We start from the raw sequence: 24955 nt of genomic DNA on the forward strand, positions 1-24955 counted from the left end.
AGCGGCGGCTCTGTGGACGGTCTGAGGCGCCTCCGAGAGGGGGAGTGAAGCTGCGAGAAACACACCAGCACTTCCGGTCAATATGTCAAAACAATGGAGCAGGACCGGACATATAGTCTAACCTTCAAAATAAAAGCAGTCAGACACATTTAAAGCTCAGACTCAAAGGGATAAGGAAACTAAAGCATCATCCTTTTCTTTAAAGAAAACATTTATGTTACTTCACTTTGTCTGTTGGTGTCAGGAGCCCTGCATCACCACCGAGCCCCCACCGCAGCGACTTCCTGGTGGATGGCATGCGCAGATTTTTTGAAGGGCAGGGGAGAAAAGGAAAAAAAAGGGCAATTATATAGCGCGTCCTCACCACTGAGGAGGGCACTTTAGCACACGTTTTGGCTCCTAGAGGGAACTTTAGCACATGTTTTGGCTCTTAGAGGGCACTTTAACACACGTTTTGGCTCCTAGAGGGCACTTTAACACACGTTTTGGCGCAGAGAGGGCACTTTAGCACACGTTTTGGCTCCGAGAGGGCACTTTAACACACGTTTTGGCTCAGAGAGGGCACTTTAACACACGTTTTGGCTCAGAGAGGGCACTTTAACACACGTTTTGGCTCCTAGAGGATATTTTAGCACGCGTTTTGGCTCCTACTTCAGCACACATTTTGGCTCCTAGAGGATACTTTAGCACACATTTTGGTTTCCAAAGGGCACTTTAGATACGTTTTGGCTCCTAGAGAGCACTTTAGACATGTTTTGCCCCGCACTTAAGCACACATTTTGGGTCCAAGAGGGCACTTTAGCATATGTTATGGCTCTAAGAGGGCACTTTAGACACATTTTGGCTCCAAGAGGGCACTTTAACGAACATTTTGGCTCCTAGAGGGCACTTTAGCACATGTTTTGGTTCCTAGAGGGCACTTTAGCACACATTTTGGCTCATAGAGGGCACTTTAGACACATTTTGGCTCCAAGAGGGCACTTTAACGAACATTGTGGCTTCTAGAGGGCACTTTAGCACACGTTTTGGCTCTCAGAGGGCACTTTAACACATATTTTGGCTCCTGGAGGGCACATTAGCACACATTTTGGCTTCCAAATGGCACTTTAACACAGGTTTTGGGTCTTAGAGGGCACACGTTTTGGCTCCAAGAGGAGTCTGACAAAATGGTGATTGGATCAAGTTCAGAGAATGGCTATGCTACATCCATTTTTATACAGTCTATGATCACGACGTGTGTCTGAGGAACCCACAAAGACGCTGAAGGACCACGAACAGAGAAACATAAATCCTCCACAAAGAGAAGAAAAATTAATACAAATAAACGCAGGACCACAAAAAGACACAAAAAAATGAGCCAAATCATAATCGATGCAAAGAAGCTTCAAGGAAACGCAGCAGGAACACAAAGACTCATTCAACAAAGAGAATAAAAACGACTGATGCTAGACTTTAGTTTAGTTTTGTCCATTTATATCTATAAATGTTTTTAAACTTGCACTTCAGCAGAGCTTACAGACACCAAACGTTCCACTTTCATTCCTCTCTATATTCTGAACGTTTTTACATTCAGACTCATTTAGACAACATTTATTCATAACACATGCAGATAATAAGGCTGATTCATGGAGTGATGAACAGACATGTCTGTAAAAACCTTTTACTGTAGCTCATATTTCATCCAATGGTGTCTCATTTGCGTATTTTAAATGTCAGAAAATGGTTCGAATCCAGGCTGGGGCCCTTCTGTGTGGAGTTTGCATGTTCCCCCGTGTCTGGGTGGGTTTTCTCCGGTTATCCTCCCACAGTCCAAAGACTTGCACGTGTTAGGTTCATTGATGACTCTAAATCACCCATAGGTGTGAATGGTCGTCTGTCTCTGTTCGTCTCTATGTGCCCTGTGATAGACTGGCGTCCTGTCCAGGGTGGACCCTGCCTCACGCCTGATGTCAGCTGGGATTGGCTCCATCCCCGCGACCCCAATAGGGACAGGCGGTTGAAGATGAATGAATGAGTCTTAATGTCAGTAATGGGGAAGTTTCATGTTGATATCTGTTATTCTCCTGCAGCGTCTCACCTTAAAACGTTACTGAAATAACTTTTTTTTAGTTTTGTTATTTCTGCTTTTCCTTAAGTTTAGTTTTTCTTCCACTTTATTATTATTATTAAAATATAATATATTAAATAATGTGCACAAAGTCTGCCTCATCGCAGCAACAGGAGATGAGAGCAGATGAGGTGTCGTGAGGATGGACGTGTTGTGATGAAGCTGCAGGACAAAGAGACTCTGAAGTGAACTCCTCTCATTTGCCTTTAAACGTCACTTGATCAGATTTTCCGGCCTGATAATTAAAAGTTGAGAGGAGCTGCAGAGATTTGCATCACAAACAGGAAACTGTCCGACCCAACCTCTCTCTTTTATCTCCGCGTTAACCAATCAATAAAACGCTTTCTTTTAATGACACTGTTGTTCCTTCACCAGCGTAAACAAACACACTGGAGCTCATTTTCCTGCTGATGTAAAGATTCATCCGCTGTCAGAGTGGTCCACAACAAAGTCACAGTTTCCTGTTTGATGAGATCTACAGTGAGCAGGAGGAAATCACCACAGGACCGATGTTGGTCATTTTGCTTCAATTTTTTTTTTCATTCAGCATCTAATTTTATTAATTTTGTGTGAATTTTTAGTAGTTTTTCATACATTTTTTATCATTTTGTGTAAACTTTTAGCCACTTTGCATCTTATTTTGCACCTTTTTAGTCTTTTGCACTTATTTTAAGATATTTTGCATCTATTTTTAGTAATTTTGCATCAGTTATTAGTCACCTTGCATCCTTATTAGTCATTTTGCATCTATTTTTAGTATTTTTGCATCCATTAGTCATTTTGCATCTAGTTTTAGTTATTTTGCATTTGTTTTTAGTAAATTTGCAGCTATTTTGAGTTAGTGTAAATTTCTTTTTAGTTATTTTGCATCCTTTTTAGTCATTTAGCAAATTTTGCGTCAATGTTTTATCCATTTTATTGTTGGATCAGATGAGTCGAATCATTAGATATCTAAATGTTCCCTGAATCGTATCGTAGCTCATGTATCCGTATCAGATCAACTCCTGGCGTCTCTTCCTCGAGGAAAGAAAAGGAGAATGCAGAAACCGCTTCAGTCTCCACTCTAAAAACATTTAGAGGGAGCAGAGATGGAGAGAAGGAATATTGAGCAGAGAACATGATTGCGTAATAAGAAAGAGGAAACATCGTGTCCCTGGCAGACTCTCACTAAATAAAGTTTTATGACAGAAGACTGCAGTCGGAGCGCAGAAGGTAAAAAAACAAAACTGGTGCTCAATTTCCTGCCAACAGTAATGAACTGGGAAAGTTTCGTGGTCATGTCTGTGAGTTAATGTTGTTTCTAGAGTCTCCGCTTGTTTTTTAAAGGACGAGTTTAAAGCACTAAATGTAAAAAAGATCCAAACACAGAGTCAGTTCACCGTCATCAAATATTTTATTCAAAGTGATTCTGACAAGAGCTTTGTGAAAAAGTCCAAACTGGAACAAGTTCAGAGAAACTTCACTGTTAAATATCAAAGAGAAAGATAAAAAAAGATGGCCGCCCGCTCTCAGAAATAATCAACAGAAAAAATTGATGAAGAAACAGAACCAACAGTTTCATTTTCTCACTGATTGATGCATTGTAAACTTTCATTTCCCTCCAAACATAGTTTTATGTTTCAAACTGAAAACATTTACGATTAAATATGACAAACTGTGACGATCAAACACTCTGATGCATATTCACGGCTGTCAGCTGCCCGTCAGCGTCCTCATTAGTGTTGTTAGCATGTCAGCTAACCAAGAAGAGGTCATGCATTCATCAGAATCAGGCTCAAACTCATATCTGGACAATTAGTAGAGATGCACCAATTCTGGGCCGATACAAATTATTTTTGTTTTCTATTTACCTTTTTGGTCTTGGAAACAAAGAAATCTTTGTTATAAAATAGCAAAATTGATGCAGCAGCTGATAAACACCGGACTCTGCAGACGGTGTTTATCATATTATTAACAGTCATCACATCAAATATTCAGCTGATAAACTGGTGCATCCCTAACAATTATAATTAGCCTAGCTTAGCACAAAGACTGGAAGATTGTTTTCCTCACCTCTAGTTTTTATACTAAGCTAAGCTAGCTGTTTCCTCTTACTTCCAATGTTTATGCTAAGCTAAGCACTAGCCGTTTCCCCCTGCTTCCATTTTTATGCTAAGCTAAGCTAGCTTTCCCCCCTGCTTCCAATCTTTATGCTAAGCTAACAGTCACCCTTGACTGTTAATGGGTTTCATTTCAATGTTCAGTTTTCATGTAAAGCCACAGTACAGAAGATCGTGCAAAAGAAGGTAAAACTCAAGAGTCATACAATGATTTTAATGGACTGTATGTGACAATGTTGATGGATGTGTAATAAACAAATAGTGGGCAATAATGGGGCTTTGATCTTTGGGCTGTAATTATTAATATCGGGTCAAAGAGTCGGTGTGTTCTGCAGTCAGTCAGTCACAGTGTCAGACACATGCAGCCATTGTTGCGCACTGATTTCCATCATGTCCTCCTCTGACGCCGAGCTCAACGGCTCTCTCACAGGCCGTCCTCAGTGTGTGTGTGTGTGTTCATGCCTGCGTCCTCAGCTCGCTGTTGGCCAGATCAGTGACGGATAGAGCGGCGCTACTGGGGAGAAAAGAAGGGGGATGGAAGAAAGGAGGGAGAGAGGGATCACATCGGAGGAGGAGGACAAAGGCTTCATTCTTTGCCGGTGGTGAGGAGCTTCAGGGCTTTCTGGAGGTTCTGGACGGCCGTGCTGACGTCCTCGTACTGCAGGGCGCTGCCGGCGTACTTGCAGTACTTCTGGGCCTTGGTGAAGTCCTCCGCCGAGAGATGAACGTCGCCTGGATGGATGAAGGGAGGAGAGAGGAAGGAAGGGAAAAGATTGGAAGATAACAAAAGGGAGTCAGATATCAGTTCATGTCAACCGTGAGCAGAAATCACTCTGGATCACAGATTCATCGGGGCTGCGAGCGTCTGCAGCAACAAGTAACCCTAACCCTCAAACCCCAGAAACACGTCAGTTAATCTTCCTCCGACACACTCTTTCTTCATTCGGGGCTGCAGATCGGTGTGTTTTAAACAGGATAAAAGTTTCTTTCTGTCGGTGTGTTTTTGTTTTCCGACGTTCCTGCTCTGCAGCTCTGTGTGTCTGGAAAAGGGCAGCGTTGTCGACACGGAGGTCACCGCTGGACGATAAACTTATTTTAGTTTAATATCAATGTACCTGAATTCAGAAATATGTGGATATTTCTACGGATGTCCTGTTCTTAGAGCCTGAGGAGGAGTGGTAAAACTGTTAAAAAACATTTCATTTCCTATAAAATCTTCACAATCAAAACCACGTTGTTTTGGTATTTAAAATCAATTTATTATGAAGCAGTGACTTCCAAAAACATCTTTCTCTTTTGTCGCATGCAGGCAGGAGGAGAAGTCAAAGTCGTACTAAAAATAAGTAATAAGTTCTTTCCTCAAGTGCGAAAAACTGAAAGGGTTACAACTTACTTACAAATCTCTTACTGGTTCAATCAAACGTCAAAAAATAGTGGGAAAATTATAATAAATTATTATATCATTAAAAGTTGCTGGAGCTCGGGGTCAGTGGTACAGTGGTTAGAGCAGTTGCCCCATGTAAAGAGGCTGAAGGTCCTCGAGGCAGCGGCCGCGGGTTCGACTCAGACCTGTGGCCCTTTGCAGCATGTCTCTCACCCCCCCCCCCCCACCCCATTTCCTGTCTGTCCTATCTAACAAAGGCTTGAAAACTGCCCAAAAAATAATCTTTAAAAAAAAAGTTGCTGGAGCTCAAAGTGACGTCTTTAAATATTCTCTTTAAAACAACATAAACCAGAAAAATCTGAGGGTCCACCTGTCGGCACTCAGGATTGTCGGTATCTTGAAGTGTTTAAAAGGAAGTGTGTGTGTGTGTGTGTGTGTGTGTGTCAGTGTTTAATAAAGACCCTCCCTGTGAGCTCATCTCTCTCCTTAAAGACACTTCAGATTTACATCTGAAATCTTAAAAACACACATAATTGAATAAAGTTGAGCTCTTTCTCAACATTTCTCCCAAAACATTAAAGTGAGTTTAAAATAAACTCAGAGATTTGTTTCATAATCGGTTGAATCCCAGAATCCCAGAAACAACCTTTTCCTGCAGCTCGTGACACTCGCAGCCTCCGCCCTCAGAGTCTCTGGAGGGGCTGCATGTTACACAGGGTGTGACGCTACAGATTTCATCCAGGACTCCAGTGTGAGCTAAAAGAACCCCGGACCCAGAAACCCCTTCGTAGAGCCCCTCAAAGATCCATCTATAATATTTCCTGACCTGGTGTCCACCTACTTTTGGACATATAGCGTAGCTCTGATCCTTCTCTTCCTTCGCTGTTCGTGTCTTCCCTAGTTCAGTTTATTCTTTTCACACAGCAGCTGCTTTAGTACCGTGTCTGTGGTCGTGTTGTTGAACGCGCAAAGTTGGTAACAAAATAAAAAAGGTTCTAGCTGGAGTCTGGATGAATAAAAGTGTTTCAGGGAGAGATGTACACGCAGAAACTGATAAATACAAGATACAATTTATTATCATTGATGTAAACTCTTTCCTGGGTTCTCTGGTCCTTATGTGTCTGAACATGGATGCCCATTTATCTTTCTCTTTATCCTACTGCCTCTCCTTCTCTTCCCTTCCCCTGAGGACTGTCTTTAACTCGAACCATTCCTCCAACACCGGGCTCCGCAAACAGCACAGGAGACACACTCTCCATATCAAACACATGAATTCATGCAGCTGCAGGTCAGATCTGTCCAAACGACTGACGGCACAGAGTCACAGAATCTCACTGAAGAATAATGTGCCAGGACCCCCCTGCAGCCGCTCCTCAAACCCTCCCTCTGACCTCCGCTGGGACGGCGTGTTTGTCCACTGTTGAAGACTTACAAAAACGTGGCGTTGCCTCTGAGCTGCAGAGAGGATAAATCTAAAGATCCACCATGGAAGTAAAACGTGTCATTAGATTTTGAAAATGAAAAATAATCACTGAATATTTACTTACTGAAATTATGTTTCTGAATGTTTTTAAAAAATAAACATTGAATTTTTTAATGTTGAATTTTAACACGTTGTATTATGCATCTGAATCTGATATATTGAAATTTTTAAGGTTGAATTTTTTTAACATTGAATTTTTTAACATTTAATTTTTTAAGGTTGAATTTTTTATTGTATAATTTTTTAACATTCAATTTTTCAACATTTAATTTTTTTAACATTCAATTTTTTAATGTATAATTTTTTTAACATTCAATTATTCAACCTTGATATTTCTGACCTTGAATTCTTTTATGTTCAATTTATGAACATTGTAAAATAAAGAGTTAAAACCTTCTGATACATAATTTCAATGCATGAATATTCAGTGCTAGAAACTCAACGGCCAACTCTTCTCTTAACGAGTAAATGTCGAGCACATGAAAAAATAACAACACCAGTTATTCTTGTGTTTAATGTTAACATGGTGGGACCCTATAAAAGACCTCTGCAGGTCCTTGGACCCCAATTTGAGAGGCTGTGCAGACCGAAGGAACGGTCCTACAGATAATGTCTCTCTTGGCTAAGGAACGCTCATAAAACATGCTCCTCTGCTCTTTAAAATGTCCCGGAGAAGAACAGGAGGAAAATGATTGAATAATGCTGCACCATAAGCTCCTAATCCCCTGGCTGATTCCTCCTCTCCTCCAAAAAGAAAATATGCTGACTGCATCCTCCCAGAGATGGGAAGATGTAGAGAGGAGGAGGAGGAGGAGGGGGAGGAAAGGGAAATAGTGGAAAAATGAAAAGTCATTTAGGAGTTGGAATACAGCCAGAAACTGCAGCAGCTTTGGAGAAGGAGGCCATTAAAGAATAAGGTACTAATGATTAAAAATGATCTGAAGAGTCACAAAACAGATCTCAGTAACTGTAATCAGCGTTTCTAATTCTTAATCAACTAAACAACAGTCAATCACAAAGAATTGTAAAAATAATCAACAATTAAAAAAATGAGTGGTTAGTTTGTCTTTAAACTGCTACTTATGCCAGACGAGCCTTAAACCAATTATATTCAATCAAAGATCTCCAGTTTTATTTACCTTTGCACCAAAGCTGAATACTTAATAACCCAACATTAGGATCCAAGTAATGCGTCTGTGCTTATGCGTCCTGTGACGAGCTACTGGCAGCTGAAGGGGGCGACGACAAGAATGGTGACCACTTGTTCACAACAACGATGAGGTTAGCTTAGATGCTAAAATATAGTGTTCCTGCAGATGCTAAAATACAGCGTTTCGCCACCTTCTCCCAAGTCAAGCACCTTTCAAGCATTTCCAGGTGAATTTGCAGTCTTATCCAGCACCTTCCAGCTGTGGTTAACTCCATATTTGTAACCAATACAACACTCACTATTCAATAAACTCGTTTTTGCACTTGACGAAAGGACGTGTAGACAAACGACAGGACGTATTTGAAGACGACAAGATGCAGGCAAAAAAGACAAGACGTAGGCAAAGACGACAGAACGTAGACAAAGACGACAAGACGTAGGCAAAGACGACAGGACATAGGCAAAGACGGCAGGACGTAGACAAAGACAAGTCGTAGGCAAAGACGACAGGACGTAGGCAAAGACGACAGAATGTAGGCAAAGGCGACAGGACGTAGACAAAGACAAGTCGTAGGCAAAGACGACAGGACGTAGGCAAAGACGACAGAATGTAGGCAAAGGCGACAGGACGTAGGCAAAGTCGACAGGACGTAGGCAAAGATGACAGGACGTAGGCAAAGACGACAGAATGTAGGCAAAGGCGACAGGACGTAGGCAAAGACGACAGAATGTAGGCAAAGGCGACATGACGTAGGCAAAGTCGACAGGACGTAGGCAAAGGCGACAGGACGTAGGCAAAGACGACAGAATGTAGGCAAAGGCGACAGGACGTAGGCAAAGTCGACAGGACGTAGGCAAAGACGACAGGACGTAGGCAAAGACGACAGGACGGTGGCAAAGACAACAGGATGTAGGCGTGTGTGTTGTGTTAGAGTACAGGAAGAAAACTCTTTAAGGACCTTTATGTGTCGATAAATGACTTAATGTTTGTCTTTAACTTTATTTCTTCTAGATAGTTTCATTATAGAGGGACATACTTGACCATTGTGAGAATTTACTTTCTTCAAACATTTCATTCTTTACACCCCTTTGGTGTGATGCTATCTTGTTTTCAAAACAACTCGTGCTATGATGTGATTATGTGATTTCTGTAAAAAATACTTGAAAACTATTAAAACTATTGATCAAAAGTGTTTTTATACTTTGCTGGAGTCCTTTCTGTCGTATTGTGTGGACGAGAAGAGCAGAAAACCAAAAAGAGACAGTTGCTGACTGAGTGAATTAAAAAGTTTGATGAATAGAAAATGCAGAACGGACATCCACATGCGTCCTGCGTCATTGGCCTCTTTCTTTTTAGGCTGTTTGATGTGTTTTAATGGAGCACCGCATGCAACATTTTTCTTGGTTTATCCGTGCGGACTGAGGCTTAATGTGTTTCTTCTCATTTTCATTTGAACACAAGTGTAATTGCCCGGGTTTATCGGCCATGCCCGGACTCACCCTGTGAAGACAAAAGTGCTTCTCCTCTCAGTGACTTGGCAGATCGGCCCGAATCAAAAGACTTTGAATTATTCATTTCACCTATTTCTGCTGAGCCTGCATATTAATCTTTATAGGAAAATAAATGTTTCCACACAGATCTCAGCTCTTTCTCTCTTTGGGCCTTTCAGCGCGGGCTTGTGCAAGACAAACAGTTTAGCCAAACAGTTTAGACAGGGATACAATCGCTGCAGCAAGATGAAATAAAATAAATATCACATGCATCCTTGCAGAGAGAAAGTATCAGTAACAGTGGTAAACACTGTGGCACTGTCAGCTCTGCACCTCTTGGTTTCTCAGCATGTCTCTTTCTCTCTGCGGCTGACAACCACGAGCAGCTAATGACAGTCTAGACCGCGGCGAAGCGGGCTATGGTGCGGTCTTAATGATAGGTTAGATAGCAGACAGATGACTGGCAGGGGCCAATCGGAGGGCGACCATCACCATCACCACCATCTCCTGCGGTGTAACTCTGTGGTTCTTCTGGTGTTCAGAAGCAGAGAGAGACAGGACTGTTTCTGGGAACGCTCCTGATGTGCAGCCACGTTATCGGCCTGCTTCTTTTCTCAGGATCACTGTGGAGGATCAACTGTTTCACCTCCTCTACAGATGTGATTGTTCATGTCCTTTACAGAGTGTGGGGTTAAAACGTCAACCATCACCTTCAGGACTTCCTGTTGTCTCTAACAGCCTGTGGACTGACTTCTCTGTAAAGGACTCAGGATGATATGAAGTTTTTTCTCCAGAGTCCCTCGCCTCTCTGAAGCTCACCTACAGCCAACGGTGATGAACAAATGAACCTGCAGAGTCCACACGTGCTGTTCTTCTGTTCTACATTCTGCAGCGGAGGCCCGAAGAACGACCTAAGGTCAGCCACCGTCCTGTAACGGCAGCAAACAGGGAGCGGGACTGTGGGCGGTCCGGGATCAGACCCCTGATGCCGGGGTGTATGCTGGCTGAGGGTCTGCGGGCCGCTGCAGAGTATGTGTAGCGGAGGCACATCATGTGTGGACTCTGTGTGTGCACCTACAATAAAACCCTTTTCCCCGGATGCTCATAAAAATCCTACATACTCCGTTACCATGATGATGCAACTAGGGCGACAATTAATACAGATTTTAGTTTGTTTTTTTTACATTGTTAGGAGTGTTTAACGCATTCAAAAGCAATTGGATTTGATTGAATACCATCGAACCCCGACAGTAAAACACATTTTCATTTTCAACTCGTCCTCATTTCTCTCTCCGTCCTTTTGACACACTTTGAAAACATCAGAGACACCAGGTGTCCTCGGAAAAAGCTTCAAAATGGACGGACTGGACATGTCTTTTCCACCAAATAAACACCCCAAAAAAACAAATGGATAAAGTGCATGAAAACGCTGACGTCTCCACAGAAACAGGCAGAACTGAAGGACTTCAGAGGAAGTCAAAGTGCTGCTGAGTTCTTCAGCTGAATTAAAGTCAGTGTGAAGTCAATTCAAACCCATTCTACATGTGAACAGACTGTATTCTGTATTCATGTCACACTGAATTACTGAACAGTTTTACACAGAAAGAAACACCTGCCACTACGTCTGGTTTTCAAAATAAGGGTTATACAAAATATATGGAAATGAGATGAATAGGATTGTATCTTCCTGGGTGTCTCTTTTTAAAACATTTTTTTTAAAAAGAAATTACCGCTAAGTTGTGAGTGAAATTCTTGGTTTTTGTAGAAACATCAAAAAACTCCTAAAAACATGGTCTATGATTACAGACAGAGTTCATTTCTGCTGAATTAATTTACAAATATTCAGAGTAAATGTCTGTAAAAATAATCGTTAGCTGCAGCTCAATTTTAAAGGACCGTATATTTAGTGTGTGTAGAATCTGACTGAGGAAAGGAAGAAGCGTGCTCTGTGTGTGTGTGCGTGCATCATTGTGTATCTCACCTTGCTGCTGGGCGTTGAGCAGAGTGGGGTCCACAGTGTGCACTGATCTGGGAACAGGCACTGGTTTCACTGCTTCTGTTGGTCAACAGAAACACGACAAATGATCATAATAATAATAACAACAACAACAACAACAACAACAACAACAACAACAACAACAACAACAACGATGACAATAACAATAATAAAAACAATGATGTTCCTGTTAACAGTAAAAAACTCATTTGGATAAACTGAAATGATTTCACTTCAGCTGAAGCATGAAATAATAACTGACATGACATTAATATTGATTGTCTTCCTGTTGAAAAAAAAATTGTTTTTTTCTGTGACTTCTCTTCACACTGATCCTTTGTTTGTTAGAACTTTTTGCGGTTTTGTTTTTGTTTCTATATGACCCTAAATTGGACCATAATTTACTAAATGAACATCATGTTGTATTGAAGAAGACTTGAAACTAGGGACTGAGACCAAAAACTCATTAGGAAAATGTTTACTGAGGGAATAAATCAAGTGAGATTTTGAGTTTAGGCTCATTTACTCATTGACTTCTATACAATCTGCTATAAAGCAGAAAGAAAAAGAAGTGAAGAATAAAAACTGAAACGGTGAAGTTCTGAGTAATCCGTGTATCCGGCCTCCCCAGTGTTAAAAAGAAATCTGCGGCCTTGGCTTCTCGCACATTTTTCTGTCAAATCTGATACATTCCCACATGTTTTTTTCAAAATAAAAGCCTCAAATAATCGGATTTAAGAAGGAGTCACGACACAAGCAGAAACTAAACAAAAGTGAAACACATCAGGTCTCTGGAGGAGCACCAAGGTCAACCTCTGTCGCTCTTTTCCTTGAATCACCTCTCAACGCAACAACACAAGATTAAATGCCAGCCGCACAATGTGTGTGTGTGTGTGTGTTTTTTGTAGCCAGCTCTTTGTGTCGAAACTTGTGTAATCTATAATGACCCTAAAGGACTTGATTTCACTTTGTCTTGAGCTCCGTCCCTCCACATGGGAACAGAAACAAGACTTCCTCACACACACACACACATTACATAACCCTGTGTTCTTCACACTGACACACACACACACACACTTCGGCCCTCTTGTGTGCACACAAACACACTTTGCACGCCTCGATATCTTCGATTATGACAACTGTTTCTGACAGTCAAACCTGAGGAGTGATAAGATCCTCACATCGTCATTTTTCTATAATTGTGAGGACATAGATGCACACAGTGCTCAAGTGTGTGAGCCTCTTGGGGAGGTGTGTGTTATTGAATGCAGAGCCAGAAGAGCGTGAGGCTGCCACATACTCGCTGTTATCAGGGGAAATTAGCGAGAAGGAGAGATTCCTGGAGAGACGATGGAGGCTGGTAGAGTGTGTACTTGAGCTTCAAATAATTAACCCTAAGAGAATAACGCTGGGAACACCTTTCCTTTATTACAAGGGATCATTATTATTGTGTAACAGTTATCAGACCCTCCCTTCTTTCCAGTAAAGACGTTGACCCGTTTGGCTCTTATCACTGAAGAGCCGCTGTGGACCGAACACAATTGATTTCATCTGAATAAGAGCTTCACTTAGTGATGACACTTTCTGTTCATGTATCCTTCTTTCTTCCTGAAGTGTACAGCTGACAGGAAGTCTAATGTTTCACCACTCTTCTCACTGTGGTCGGTGCATTCCTGCCATGATTTTATTTTTTAAGTCCTCTCTCTCTCTCTCTCTCTCTCTCTCTCTCTCCTCTCTCTCTCTCTCTCTCTCTCTCTCTCTCTCTCTCTCTCTCTCTCTCTCTCTCTCTCTCTCTCTCTCTCTCTCCTCTCTCTCTCTCTCTCTCTCTCTCTCTCTCTCTCTCTCTCTCTCTCTCTCTCTCTCTCTCTCTCTCTCTCTCTCTCTCTCTCTCTCTCTCTCTCTCTCTCTCTCTCCTCTCTCTCTCGCTCTCTCGCTCTCTCGCTCCTAACGCAGCCTGTAGCCCCTTCATCAGACGTCCTCACCCCCTGAGAAATTTCGGTGCTGCAGAGAAGTTGCCTTTTACATCTATTATTTACTTATATTTCACCAAACTGCCACAAACCACAAAGTGTACGTGTTTTGCTGGAATAAAATATCAATGGACCCCTCTTTTTTGGATTTCGTTTGGTAATCAACTTGAATGGCCTTTACTACTTTTACTACTTTTTTCGTTGATCAACCATGTACAGAGAATTCCAGAGAGATGCTAACAGCCCCAAAGAGCTAACACTGATTAGCTCTGGGCGGTGCATTGAACACATCCAAAACTGCATTTTTTAACCACTAATGCTGCTCAAAATAACACCAAACCTCTGCAGTAGCATGAGAAGAGTCCCTACACATAACAGGAAGCACCAACAACGTAGTTAGTGAACCCAGAATTTATTAAAAGAGACTGTTTTACAAGTCTGGGCCATACCAGTAGGTCCATGTTGACAGGTCGTCCGTAAAAGTGGATTAGTGAATGCACTGGAGTTCAATTCAAGGCGTTTATGATTCCATGGAAAAGCATTCTTACTGTGCTGTTTGTGACGATGTCTATCAAGTGTTGACACGGAAGTGAAAGGAGTTGCACATGTAAGTTACAAAACAATAATCCACTTCTACAGACTTTACTATGAGAGGAGCTGATAGTTGGGCTGTTGGTAAGTCTTTTAAATCAAACTTTTTCAATAAACTCTGGGTTCTCTGTCTACATGGCTCATTAGATCGGTGGATTTCCACATCGAAAAAGACCATGGGGGTCCATTTTCACCTGACTTACACTTTAAATTTAAGTTAAGATTAAAAATCCTGATGGTGCTGGATAAAAAGTCTTTACAGTTCATCCTGAGAGGACCATGAACCCTCTTATCAGCGTCACAGGTGACACTGATCTGAGCTTCTCACCTGAGGGAGGAGGCAGCTCTGCAGGAGTGTTGGCCGGAGCGTGGGCCCCCGGTGGGATCTGGATGTTGTTGAAGTTGGTGGGGGGAGGACCCGACGGCCCTGATCCTGGACCGGGACTAAAGCCGATCCCTGGGGCGGGACCCGGATCCAAACTCTGGTTCTGGTTATCAAAGGACCCTGAAGGAGGCCCCCCTCTGAAGGAACCCCCCTGAGAGACTCCATGACCTGAGAAACCTTCAACTCCGTACTCGTCTGTCAGAGAGAAAAGAAGATTTGGGGGACAGTGTTCACTTCTCAGCCGTTTAGTCAGTTTAAAAAGACAAATTCAACTGTTTAAGACATAAAGCGCTTCGTTAAAACTAAGTAAACTGTTGGCAGCTTGTTCAGGAAAACATCCGCTGTAAGAGAGAAAATTGAAGTCAGAAGGTGAACGAGTATAGAAGCAGAATAAGAGGAAGAAAGTGTTGAGTGAGTGAGAACATGTCAGACACAAACTCTCTCCTGTTACATGTGTGAAAGACAAACTTCAATCAATGTCGTTCAAATCTCTCCGGTCATGATGTCTGGGGAAAATAATAATTCCCTGTGAGCAGCTTCAATGAAATGAGTCATCAACAGGTTAGAGTCGATTTTTATGTTGCTTTGATTATTTTTTATGTTAAGTCTGCAGAGTCTCAGAAAACCTTGAGGGTCGTCGAACTGACAGGCTGCTAACGGACCTGGCCATTTTCTTGGAGCCGTGGACGCGTTAGGGGTCTGCAGGGTTAGGGCGTCAGGGGTCTGATGGGCTGTCTATAACCCACCGGACTCGAATATAGAGTTCTTAAGGTGGAATTTGTCCGTCCGTTCTAGTGGAGTTTGAGACCAATCAATGAAAACCGACATCTTAAAGGAGAGTTTTTTTTCTTTGGTTTTGCGATGACAGAGTTGAATGAAGAAAGGCACTTCCAATACTTTAGGATGTCTGCCGCTACTTTCGATTATTTGCTTTTTAAATGTCCGCTTACTACTCTCTTCTTCGTGAATGGTTGGACTGACTCTATACTGACTCTATAGTGCCGCCTCGATATCCCGGGGTACTGCTCCGTTCCATCCGGAGTACTCCGGATTTGTAAGCTCAGAGGCGACGGACCCACTGACGGATGAGACGACCTCCGGGACCGGACAAAAGGGTCCGTATCTGTATTTACCGTAAGGCGGGAATGGGCCCTTATGCACTCGAGTCTATCAACAAGACTGATTAAATTTGTAAAATAATATAAACAAAAGCTTCTATCCGAAATGTACATGCGTTGATGTCATTCTTTAGCTGCCTGTCAGTCGTTTTAATCTCAATAAACACGGATAATGTTTCTCACATTAGTCCGGGATACTGAAGTCTCTCAGAAACCTGAATCCTCACAGGAGAAAATGTGACGTGTTTGTCCTGAAGCTCTCCCTGCTCATGAATTCATCTAACTTTAGCTCACACAGTCACAGAAAGTCTCAGAGAAAAGAAAATGAGACGTCTGTGCTGCACAAGAGTTAAAAGGTCTCTGTCTCATCTGGTTTCAATCAAACTGACAATCAGCAGACTCAGAGATGAGTTCAGGTGAAATGATTCTCCAGACTCAATCATATTCACAGATGTTCAATCACAAACTGGTGTCAGATCCTCCAGCATTTGCTTCCAACATCACTGACATCCAAACATCATTTAATATGGGAGTAAATCTGTGTCATCAGATTTTGAAATAAAAAAGCCATTAAGAATTTAACCCTTTTTTTTTCAATGTTCAGAAAGTCAACGTTAAAGCGTTCAAGGTTAAGAAAACTAAATATTAAGAAATTTAACATTAAAAAAATGTCAATATATCAAATTCAGATGCAAAATACAATGTATACAATTCAATGTTGAAAATTCAACATCAAAAATGAAACGTCAAATTTTTGACCTTCAATTTTTTAGCTTTTAATGCTTTAACATTGAATTTATGAACGTTGAAAAATAAAGGGTTCAATTCAGAGTCAAAACATTCAGATATATAATATCAATGCATAAAAATTCAGTGCAAATTTTTCATTCTAAAATCTGATAACAGATTTACCTCCATAATTTAATACCATTTGTGTGGTTATTTCATAATTATTTATTTATTGAATTAGAAAAAAACATCCTGAAACAATAAATGACACAATCAATGAATCACCTATTTTGACATTCGATTAATTTTAAGAAAAAGAAAGTTAAAATTGCCTGATGTTGGTCTTTGTTTTTTTTTCTCTTTTTATTATTACTTTATTTATTGTATTCTTCTCTTTTTTGTCTATTGTTTTTATATATTCAAGACAGATGTATTATTTTGAAGTTTTTGAAGTTTCACTTCTCCGTTTCTCTCCGTTTGTTCTGCGTACAAACGCAATATTTTTTATTGAAATTAAAACTTTACGGCCGTGTTTGCGCTTTAACATTTACCTCGCCGGACGGCGATCCATTCTTTCTGGAATAGTCCGACACCTTGCAAATGCTGCCTTCACGTGCAATGGTCTCTTCCACTTGTGAACTGGAAATTACCAGTGCGTTGTGTTCAGGTGCGTTTGTTGTCGTAGTTAAATGAAACATGGCGGCAGTAGCTGATTCAACTGCCTAATTCATCAGCTACAGAAAGAAGAGGATTTATCAAAACACAAACTGTAAATAATATACTGTATTTTTTATTTATCATGAATAGAAGATTAGACTAAAAGACATGGATAATATTTCTGTTTTAGCTACATGTGCTTGTTCTACACTAATCTGAAGCACATAATCTTCCCCACCAGCTCAAAAACAGTGTTGTAATAAAGTAGACTCTTGTGTTGCTCTCCGCCATGTTGAAGAGGTCAAAGGTTGTCTCATCTCTGCAACTCGTGTGTTTTCTGTTTTTGTAGTTTTAAACATGATAAAAGTATTTGAGTCACAACGTCTGCTGATTTGACAACACATTTCATGTCCTATAAAAATCTTTGCAATACATGTTCCCCGTTCTTTTTTAATTTAAAACTCCACTTGAGTATCAGCTCACAACTTTTGACGAATGGAAAACCAAAAAAGAATAAGCCGTACAGTACCGTGCCATCGGCGAGACATAACCACCTCATTTGCAATGGGTCATATGTAGATCTGAAGCAGGACTAGGTTTGGACGGTATCAAGGTATTACAGGTCAGTTGGATCGATTTGGACATTTGTTTGTGATGTTTCAAAACAACGTCATCTGCACTCACCATCGTCTTGAAAACAGATGCCGGCCCAAACCAACCCAAATGCAGCTTTGTCTGGTTACGGGTCTGACAGGAATATTCAAAAACCACTAATGCAATAAGTATTAAAAAGTGTTTACTTTGGGTGCACGTGTTGCTCGTCGCTGTCCAATTTGATTTTTTATGTTAAAAAGTGGTTGTCACTGAAGGCCAAAAAATGGCTGCCAATGAGAACTTGGCAAGTGTTACTGTGGCGTCCTGCGAGAATGAATGAAGAAGGCGCTTATTACCAACGTATTAAACCGCTCATTAAAGACCAGCAGGCCCTGTCTCAGGAGGATAAGAGCATATTAAACACAGCACTGTCATACTTTTATCTTTTTTTATTACACAAACACCATCATATACACCGAGCCAACGCCTGAGCCCAACTGGAGCATCTCTTCCTGATAAGAAAGGGAAACAGCCAGCTCCTGAATGCTGGTTTGGCTGCTCCGTTGGTGTAACAACCACTCTGCCAATAAAAACCATCATTTGGAGTTTTTCCTTGGGTTCTAAAAATCTCATCTGGTCGCTGTAATGCCCAAAGTGTCGGCTGAACGGAGGGGAGAAGCAGACACTGAGGCCAGTTTGGACTGAAATCGTCTGCTTCCTGCCATCCTGAAGAAGACACCCTTGTTTACAGCAGGATGATTCACAGCGCACAGAGACGCTCCGCTGGGACAATTAGTGGCTTAGTGTCTTGCCAAAGGGCTCTTTTGATAATGGTTTCTGAGCTTTGGATAGTTGTTCTTTCAGTCTGTCATCCAGTTGCCATGTGGACGAGCAGTTTTACTCTTTACATCAGCAGAGTAGTTTGGCTCATGATTGGGCAACATTCACTGTGCCGCACCACGAGGTGAAAACATCTTTATGTTAGATTTCAACATAAATACACACATGAAGATAAACTCCACACCACAAAGATTAAAATCATCCCAGGGTCTTTTTTGGCAAATGCACTCATCAAGTAAGCCACCGAGACAATTTTTTTCACATAATAACTACCAACGCTAACAGCCGAATGCAGCTAACACTGATTAGCCTTGGGTAGTACTGTGAAGGCATTCAAATGTCTTTTTTAACCACTAATACTGCTGAAAATAACAGCAAACCTCTGCAGTAGCATGAGAAGAGTCTCTACACCGAAAACAAAGCACCAACAACGTAGTTAGTGAACCCAGAGTTCATTAAAAAAGTGTTTTAAAGACTTACCTACTGGCTCCTGTACCAGCTCCTCTCATAGTAAAGTACATTCAAGTGGATTACCAAAGTCAATCCCAAAGGAAGGAGCCCATTGGGGCTTTGTTTTCTGTGTAAGGACTCTTCTCATGCTGCTGCAGAGGTCTGTTATTTTCATCAGTATTAGTGGTTAAAAAAGACGTTTTCATGCATTCACTGTACTGCCCCAAGCTAATCACTGTTAGCCACATCCGGCTGTTAGCGACTACTTTTAATAGTTGTTAAATGAAAAAAATTGTCTCAATGGCTTAATTGATGAGTGCATTTGCCGTAAAAGACCCTGGGAAGATTTTACGCTGGTATTTCACTTTAAGGTGGGAGGGGGGCGCTGGTAGACAAAAGTGTAGTGCGTCTGAGTCGACAGTGTGAACGTGATGGTAACGCAGTCCATACTCCAGCCGAGTACAAACAGCAGAAAACAAAGTGCCTTTTATGTCTGTGAATCTGTCCCACTGTGAAGTAATAAAAACTGGATGGAGTAAAGCGGCGAATATCGCTCATATATTTTTATTAAATATATATATATTTTTTTTAAAAGACGTTAGATCAGGCGGCAGGTGTGTGTTACTTAGGCTGCCGCCTGAGCTGTAAAGTGCTGCCTGAAAAGTCTCGTCACATGACCAGGGCTGAAACTTACGATTGTATTCAATGTCGATTCATTTCTTCATGAATGGATCAGTTGTTTGTTCTCTAAAAGTGAGACAAATGTTCCCCAAAGTCCAAGATGACGTCCTCAAATGTGTCAAAGATATTTGTACTTTCATAGAGGAAAGAAAGACACTAGGAAATATTCACATTGAAAAAACTGAAATCAGAAAAATTAGGATTTTTTTCTTAAAACATTGACTCAAACTGACTATCAAAATAGTTGGTGATTAATTTCTTCGTTGCAGCTCTACACATGATTACACATGAGCATTCACAGACTATTCAGTCACATCATCATTACAGTTATAAAGTGAACAACAGTATAAATAAATTATTATTCAGTTACAGCATGGCCAATGAGCTGCAATGAGCGACTACATTTAAAGGTTTTTATTAGGGCTTTCCAAGTGAACGCGATAATGATGCGCTAACCAGATCCCTCTGTACGCCCCTGTTTTTAGTATGACCCTCGGCCCGCCCCGTAGTTTGTGAAATAAGTAAACATTCTGTGGATAACAGAGAAACAAACCTCCTGGGGAAGAAAAGAATAAAGACGGGCTTTTGAAGGTCAGATGTTTCTCTGGGCAAAGACCAAAGTTATCTGCGTTTATGTTAAGTGAGTTACCACCGGAGTACGTTACAGCAGAACAGCTGACGCTGGATAGTTTCACTACATTTGGGAAGTTTTCCTAAGTAATGTACGACCTATAGATATCAGGGAGGACAGCTTGCTAAATATTTTTAAAAGAAAGCTTAAAACGTATCTCTTCACTTTAGCCTGTAACTTACTCTGCTCAATTTTAACCGAGTTCTTGCTTCAGAATTTTTTTATAGATATGTGGGTTGGACCCATAAAGGGGATGAGTTGACTTTTTTAATCCTTATTTTATCTTTTATCCTAATATTATCAAGTGGGTCTTATCCATGAAGATGCATTCCATGTATTCTATTCTCATTTAGTTTTATTTTACTTGTGGGTTTTATCTTTCATCTTATTTTGGTAATTTCGGCACATATATTCCTGTCTTGATGTTCTATGTGTCTATTTTTAGTGGTGCATGTAATTTCTTTGGGCTGCATTTCATGTATGAAAACGGCTATATAAATAAAGTTTATTAAAATAAATGTTACATTTAGGTCAATCTGCCCTTTCAACAGATTTGTTGAGGTGATTCTGGACAGTATCTGTCCTTCTTTTAGATTGTTGCAATAAAGCAAACATATTTGTCCACCCCCATGTTAATAAGAGTATTAAAAATGTGCAATTAATATTAAATCTCTGAATGTATTGAAAGCCCTAGTGTTTATGAAAAAAAACTTGCTGTCTGTCTCTGTATTCTGCGTCTGGATCTGACTTTAACGCTGGCAGGATTTCACAACCCTTTCAGTACGTTTTCTTCTGACAACTGGGCCACATTCTTTATATTTTTACAGCTCAGGACTGGAAGTAGTTTTCTTCCCCCCCCCCCCCCCCCCATCATTCCTTTCCTCTCGCTCCCGACGTCCCCCCTCACAGCCAATGGAAAGTCAGACTGCAGCAGCTGGAAGACAATGCTCTTTCTGTACCACTGCCATATACGTGCGTGTGCGCGCGCGTGTGTGTGGTTAATTAACCCTGGTTCATATCACTGCAGCGTCCAGCTGACAACATGAAATGGAAAGATGGAATCTTGACCTGTAGAGTCCCCCAGAGAGTGTCCAGATGATTAAATAAGGTCTATTTTTACGCCCTGTTCTGCAGCATGTGGGTGTCCAGAGAGTCTGAATAATTAAAACAACTACTATGATCATCTGTTCATGGTCAAAAGTGATTTTTCATGCAAAAATGACACTAAAATTGTTTTCACTCTCAAATATGAGGGCTGCCCCCAAATAGTCGACCAAAAAATCATCAGCTAACAAAAAATTCATTAGTCCATCGGTTGCGGGGAAAAAACAAAACAAAAAAAACATGTCTTGTCAAAATTAAGGGAAAATCTATGTGACTGGCGGCTAGCATTAGGCCTAAAAGGCCGGAGGGCTTTTAATTTGAAAGGCCAGGTACAAGAAGTCCTGACACTCACTCGATAAATAAGAATGTATAAAATAAGAATGTATTAAAATCAAGCATTTTGGTCAAAACGCAGTGTCAGAGTCAGAGAATAAGTTTGAGGTTGCAACTAAAGTTTTTTTTCAGTATCAATTAATCTGATAATGATTACGTTTTTCTTCTTGTTGCTTCAGATGGAGGTTTGAGTTTCATGAGCAGAACGACGTCTGTGCTGTTTTCACATTTATCCGAGCTAGTTTGGAAGTCAATCCTGGTGAATTTGCACCTCAAACAAGTGTGATACAGAAACTTGAAGGCACCAGTGCACACACACTGAGGATGAGTTTACATATTCAGACATGCCTTTTTAAGGATTTTAATGTGAAAATTGTACCACACATCAGACACAATTAATTGTTCCAAGCAGACTATTTGTACATGTCTTAATAAATATCAGTAGATCTTTAATGCTGATTAATATTAATAATCTGTAATCTAGTTTCCTTGAGTGCAGTGCTACACAAAATTAACCTTTTTGTTGTTCAGCTGAATACAATTTCTCTTTCAGACCCCCCCCCCCACACACACACAATTAGACTAAACAGTTTAATTGGTTATCAGTTAATAAAACATTCAATAATGATAGTTTTGAAACAATTTTTTTTTTGGAAATTATTTATTTATTATTTTGTGTCTGTCGCCTACATGAATTATGGCTGCTGTAGTTTGTTTTTTTGCCATGTACAGTGCCGCAAAGAGATAAACAGCTATGCATATTGGCGTAGATCATCGCTGACATGGAGCCTGGAGGTTTTTGTAGCTTTTTTTAGTCCCAAACTACTAAATGTTAAAGAAACAGCTTTGCTCCAGCTGCAATCACACTAGAAAACAAGCTATAGCTGCACCAAACTGCACAAGTCACCTTGGAGCATGGATTTTTTTATTTATAGATTGATTGATTTTTATCTCATTGTTTTATCTTCATTTTACTGAACTGTTTTTATTTATTTAATTTTTTAACCTATATCTGTAGGAAATTTGCTCTTGGAGTTTTTAACTATTTATGTATTTGTTTTTCTTTCATGGATTGCAGCACTTTCTGTCGATTCTAATATTTATGTTTTGTTTTGATCATTCAAATTGTGAGGTTTCGACTCTCGACTGTGAATCTAGTTAACCATTGGGTATCAATAAAGTAACCTGAGCCTGAGCCTGGTGTCCTGGGAAAGAATGACGTCCAGCCTTAAAGCACAAACGTCCTGCAGGTACTGAGAGGAAAGAGCTGTGGATCATTGGTCCATAACGAGATCTAAACAAAGCGTTTTACAAAGTCCGCACGGAGAAGGAGTGATGTGACACGCATGCCATGCAGACAGATGTGAATAAAATAAAACAGATTTACATACTGTTGCATGACACACCATCTTCTGGAACATTTGATTTTTCTAGTTTTTACTATTGACAATGAATATAAACGTCCTGGAGGCCACGCCCACCCAACTCCCCTGAATTGTACCCAGGTCCTCTGGTCACTACAGTCAAACCTCTTCCTGTCTCGTCATGTTTCGAAAATACGTTGACAGTTGCGCACTTTGCCACTATAGTGTGAAACGTCAGCACCCCACGGCAAGCTGTAATGTTTTGTTTTTTTTTTACAGCGGACAAAATCTAGTTTTCCCTCTGCAAACAGAATTATGTTGCGTCTACAGGACAGAAACAGTGGAACATGTAGAATGATCACGTCAGGAAGGAATGCTTCTCTCTCTGTCTCACACACAGACACACACAACAAACATCTGGGCTGCTGATGCTTCTGACAGAAACACACTCTTCAAGTGTTGAAACACTGATAAAATCCTGATACACACACACACACACACACACACACACACACACACACACACACACACACACACACACACACACACACACACACACACACACACACACACACACACACACACACACACACACACACACACACACACACACACACACACACACACACACACACACACACACACACACACACACACACACACACACACACATCACACACAGGGTGGGTGATATTAGCTGTGTGCTGGCGGGGCTCTCTATCAGTGGGAATAAGCTATCATGATGTCATCACTGACACAGAGACCCCAGTGCACACTGGTAAGGAGTGTGTGTGAGAGACATAAGGGGAAAAGAATAAAAGAGGGGAACAACGCGGTTACATCCTCGGTGTGTCTCCTGTTTGCGCACGCGCAGCCCGCCCCCAGTGGACGTCATGGGCGAGCGGGCCACGTTTGGGTCAAACACTCCGACTTTTTTTTGTGTGTGTGTAGCGGGTGGGCGTTGACGAGCAGATGGACTTTATTTCAGTGAGTGAATTGGTCAACATCACTTCTCTGACATGAAAAATACGTTTCCCTGCAGGGAGCGGAGAGTCTGAGAGCACATAGGTGTTCATGTCAACATGCATTCCTGAGTGGACGTCTCTGGGGAAACCTGACGCAACTGCGAGCCCTCCAAGTGCAACTCTGAAAATGAGTCCAGATGCTACAGAGCCCCATGAGTCCCAGTATAAATTTTGCTCATAGCTGAAGTCACCAGAGTGATCCGAATTATGACACCGTTCATTAGACGGAGTGCTGCGCTCAAGCAGCTTCACTGTCTCACTGTCACCAACTCCTCCTCAGAGACTCATGTGAGGGATGAATACAGGACAACATGTCCTCCAGTCTTGGAGATTCTCTTCATAATGGGAACCAGGGGAGTACCGTCCAGGAGAGTCTGTCCTCTCAGGCACTTTATTATCTAAATGCATAACACCTCATGAAACCTGAGAACTTCAGCTCAAACAACGGGAATCAAACGCTGAACACTTTGGTACAGAAACAAAACAATACTTTAACTTCAAAGCATAAAAATATGTTTTTCTGCATCATCAGAGTCAATGATGCCTTAAAAGGAAGATTGTACAAGAACTCAAATAAAATAAAGTATTACCGCTAAATGGTTCAGTAACTGTCAAGTTAAAGGCTTCTTGCACGCCATAAAGTCTCAAACAAAAACTCTTTAAAATTAGAAGCAACTCAGTCTACAGCCGTGTTTCCATTCGACTGGCAAGACCATTTTAGGCAAACGTTTGAAATGTTGCATCGACTGTTTCGGAGTGAAGAGACGAGGCTG

General features: G+C 41.1%; 1 protein-coding gene across 2 annotated transcripts in view; it reads right to left on the bottom strand.

The window, feature by feature from the left end:
• Positions 1 to 3481: 3481 nt before the first annotated feature.
• The window catches only part of vta1 (vesicle (multivesicular body) trafficking 1), a 64840-nt gene continuing 43366 nt past the window's right edge, over positions 3482 to 24955 (bottom strand). Inside the window, exons 6-8 of one of the 2 annotated variants that reach the window (XM_083933748.1) lie at positions 14600 to 14851; positions 11696 to 11767; positions 3482 to 4938 (exon numbers count right to left, since the gene is read on the bottom strand). In XM_083933748.1, coding sequence (XP_083789874.1) covers positions 4793 to 4938; positions 11696 to 11767; positions 14600 to 14851 — 470 coding nt within the window. In that variant the 3' untranslated portion in view covers positions 3482 to 4792. Of the gene's footprint in view, positions 4939 to 11695; positions 11771 to 14599; positions 14852 to 24955 lie in introns of both variants that reach the window. The other variant, XM_083933747.1, reaches the window with a different exon arrangement.

Source organism: Echiichthys vipera, assembly GCF_963691815.1.
Source record: "Echiichthys vipera genome assembly, chromosome: 19".
In the NCBI taxonomy this organism is placed as follows: domain Eukaryota; kingdom Metazoa; phylum Chordata; class Actinopteri; order Perciformes; family Trachinidae; genus Echiichthys; species Echiichthys vipera.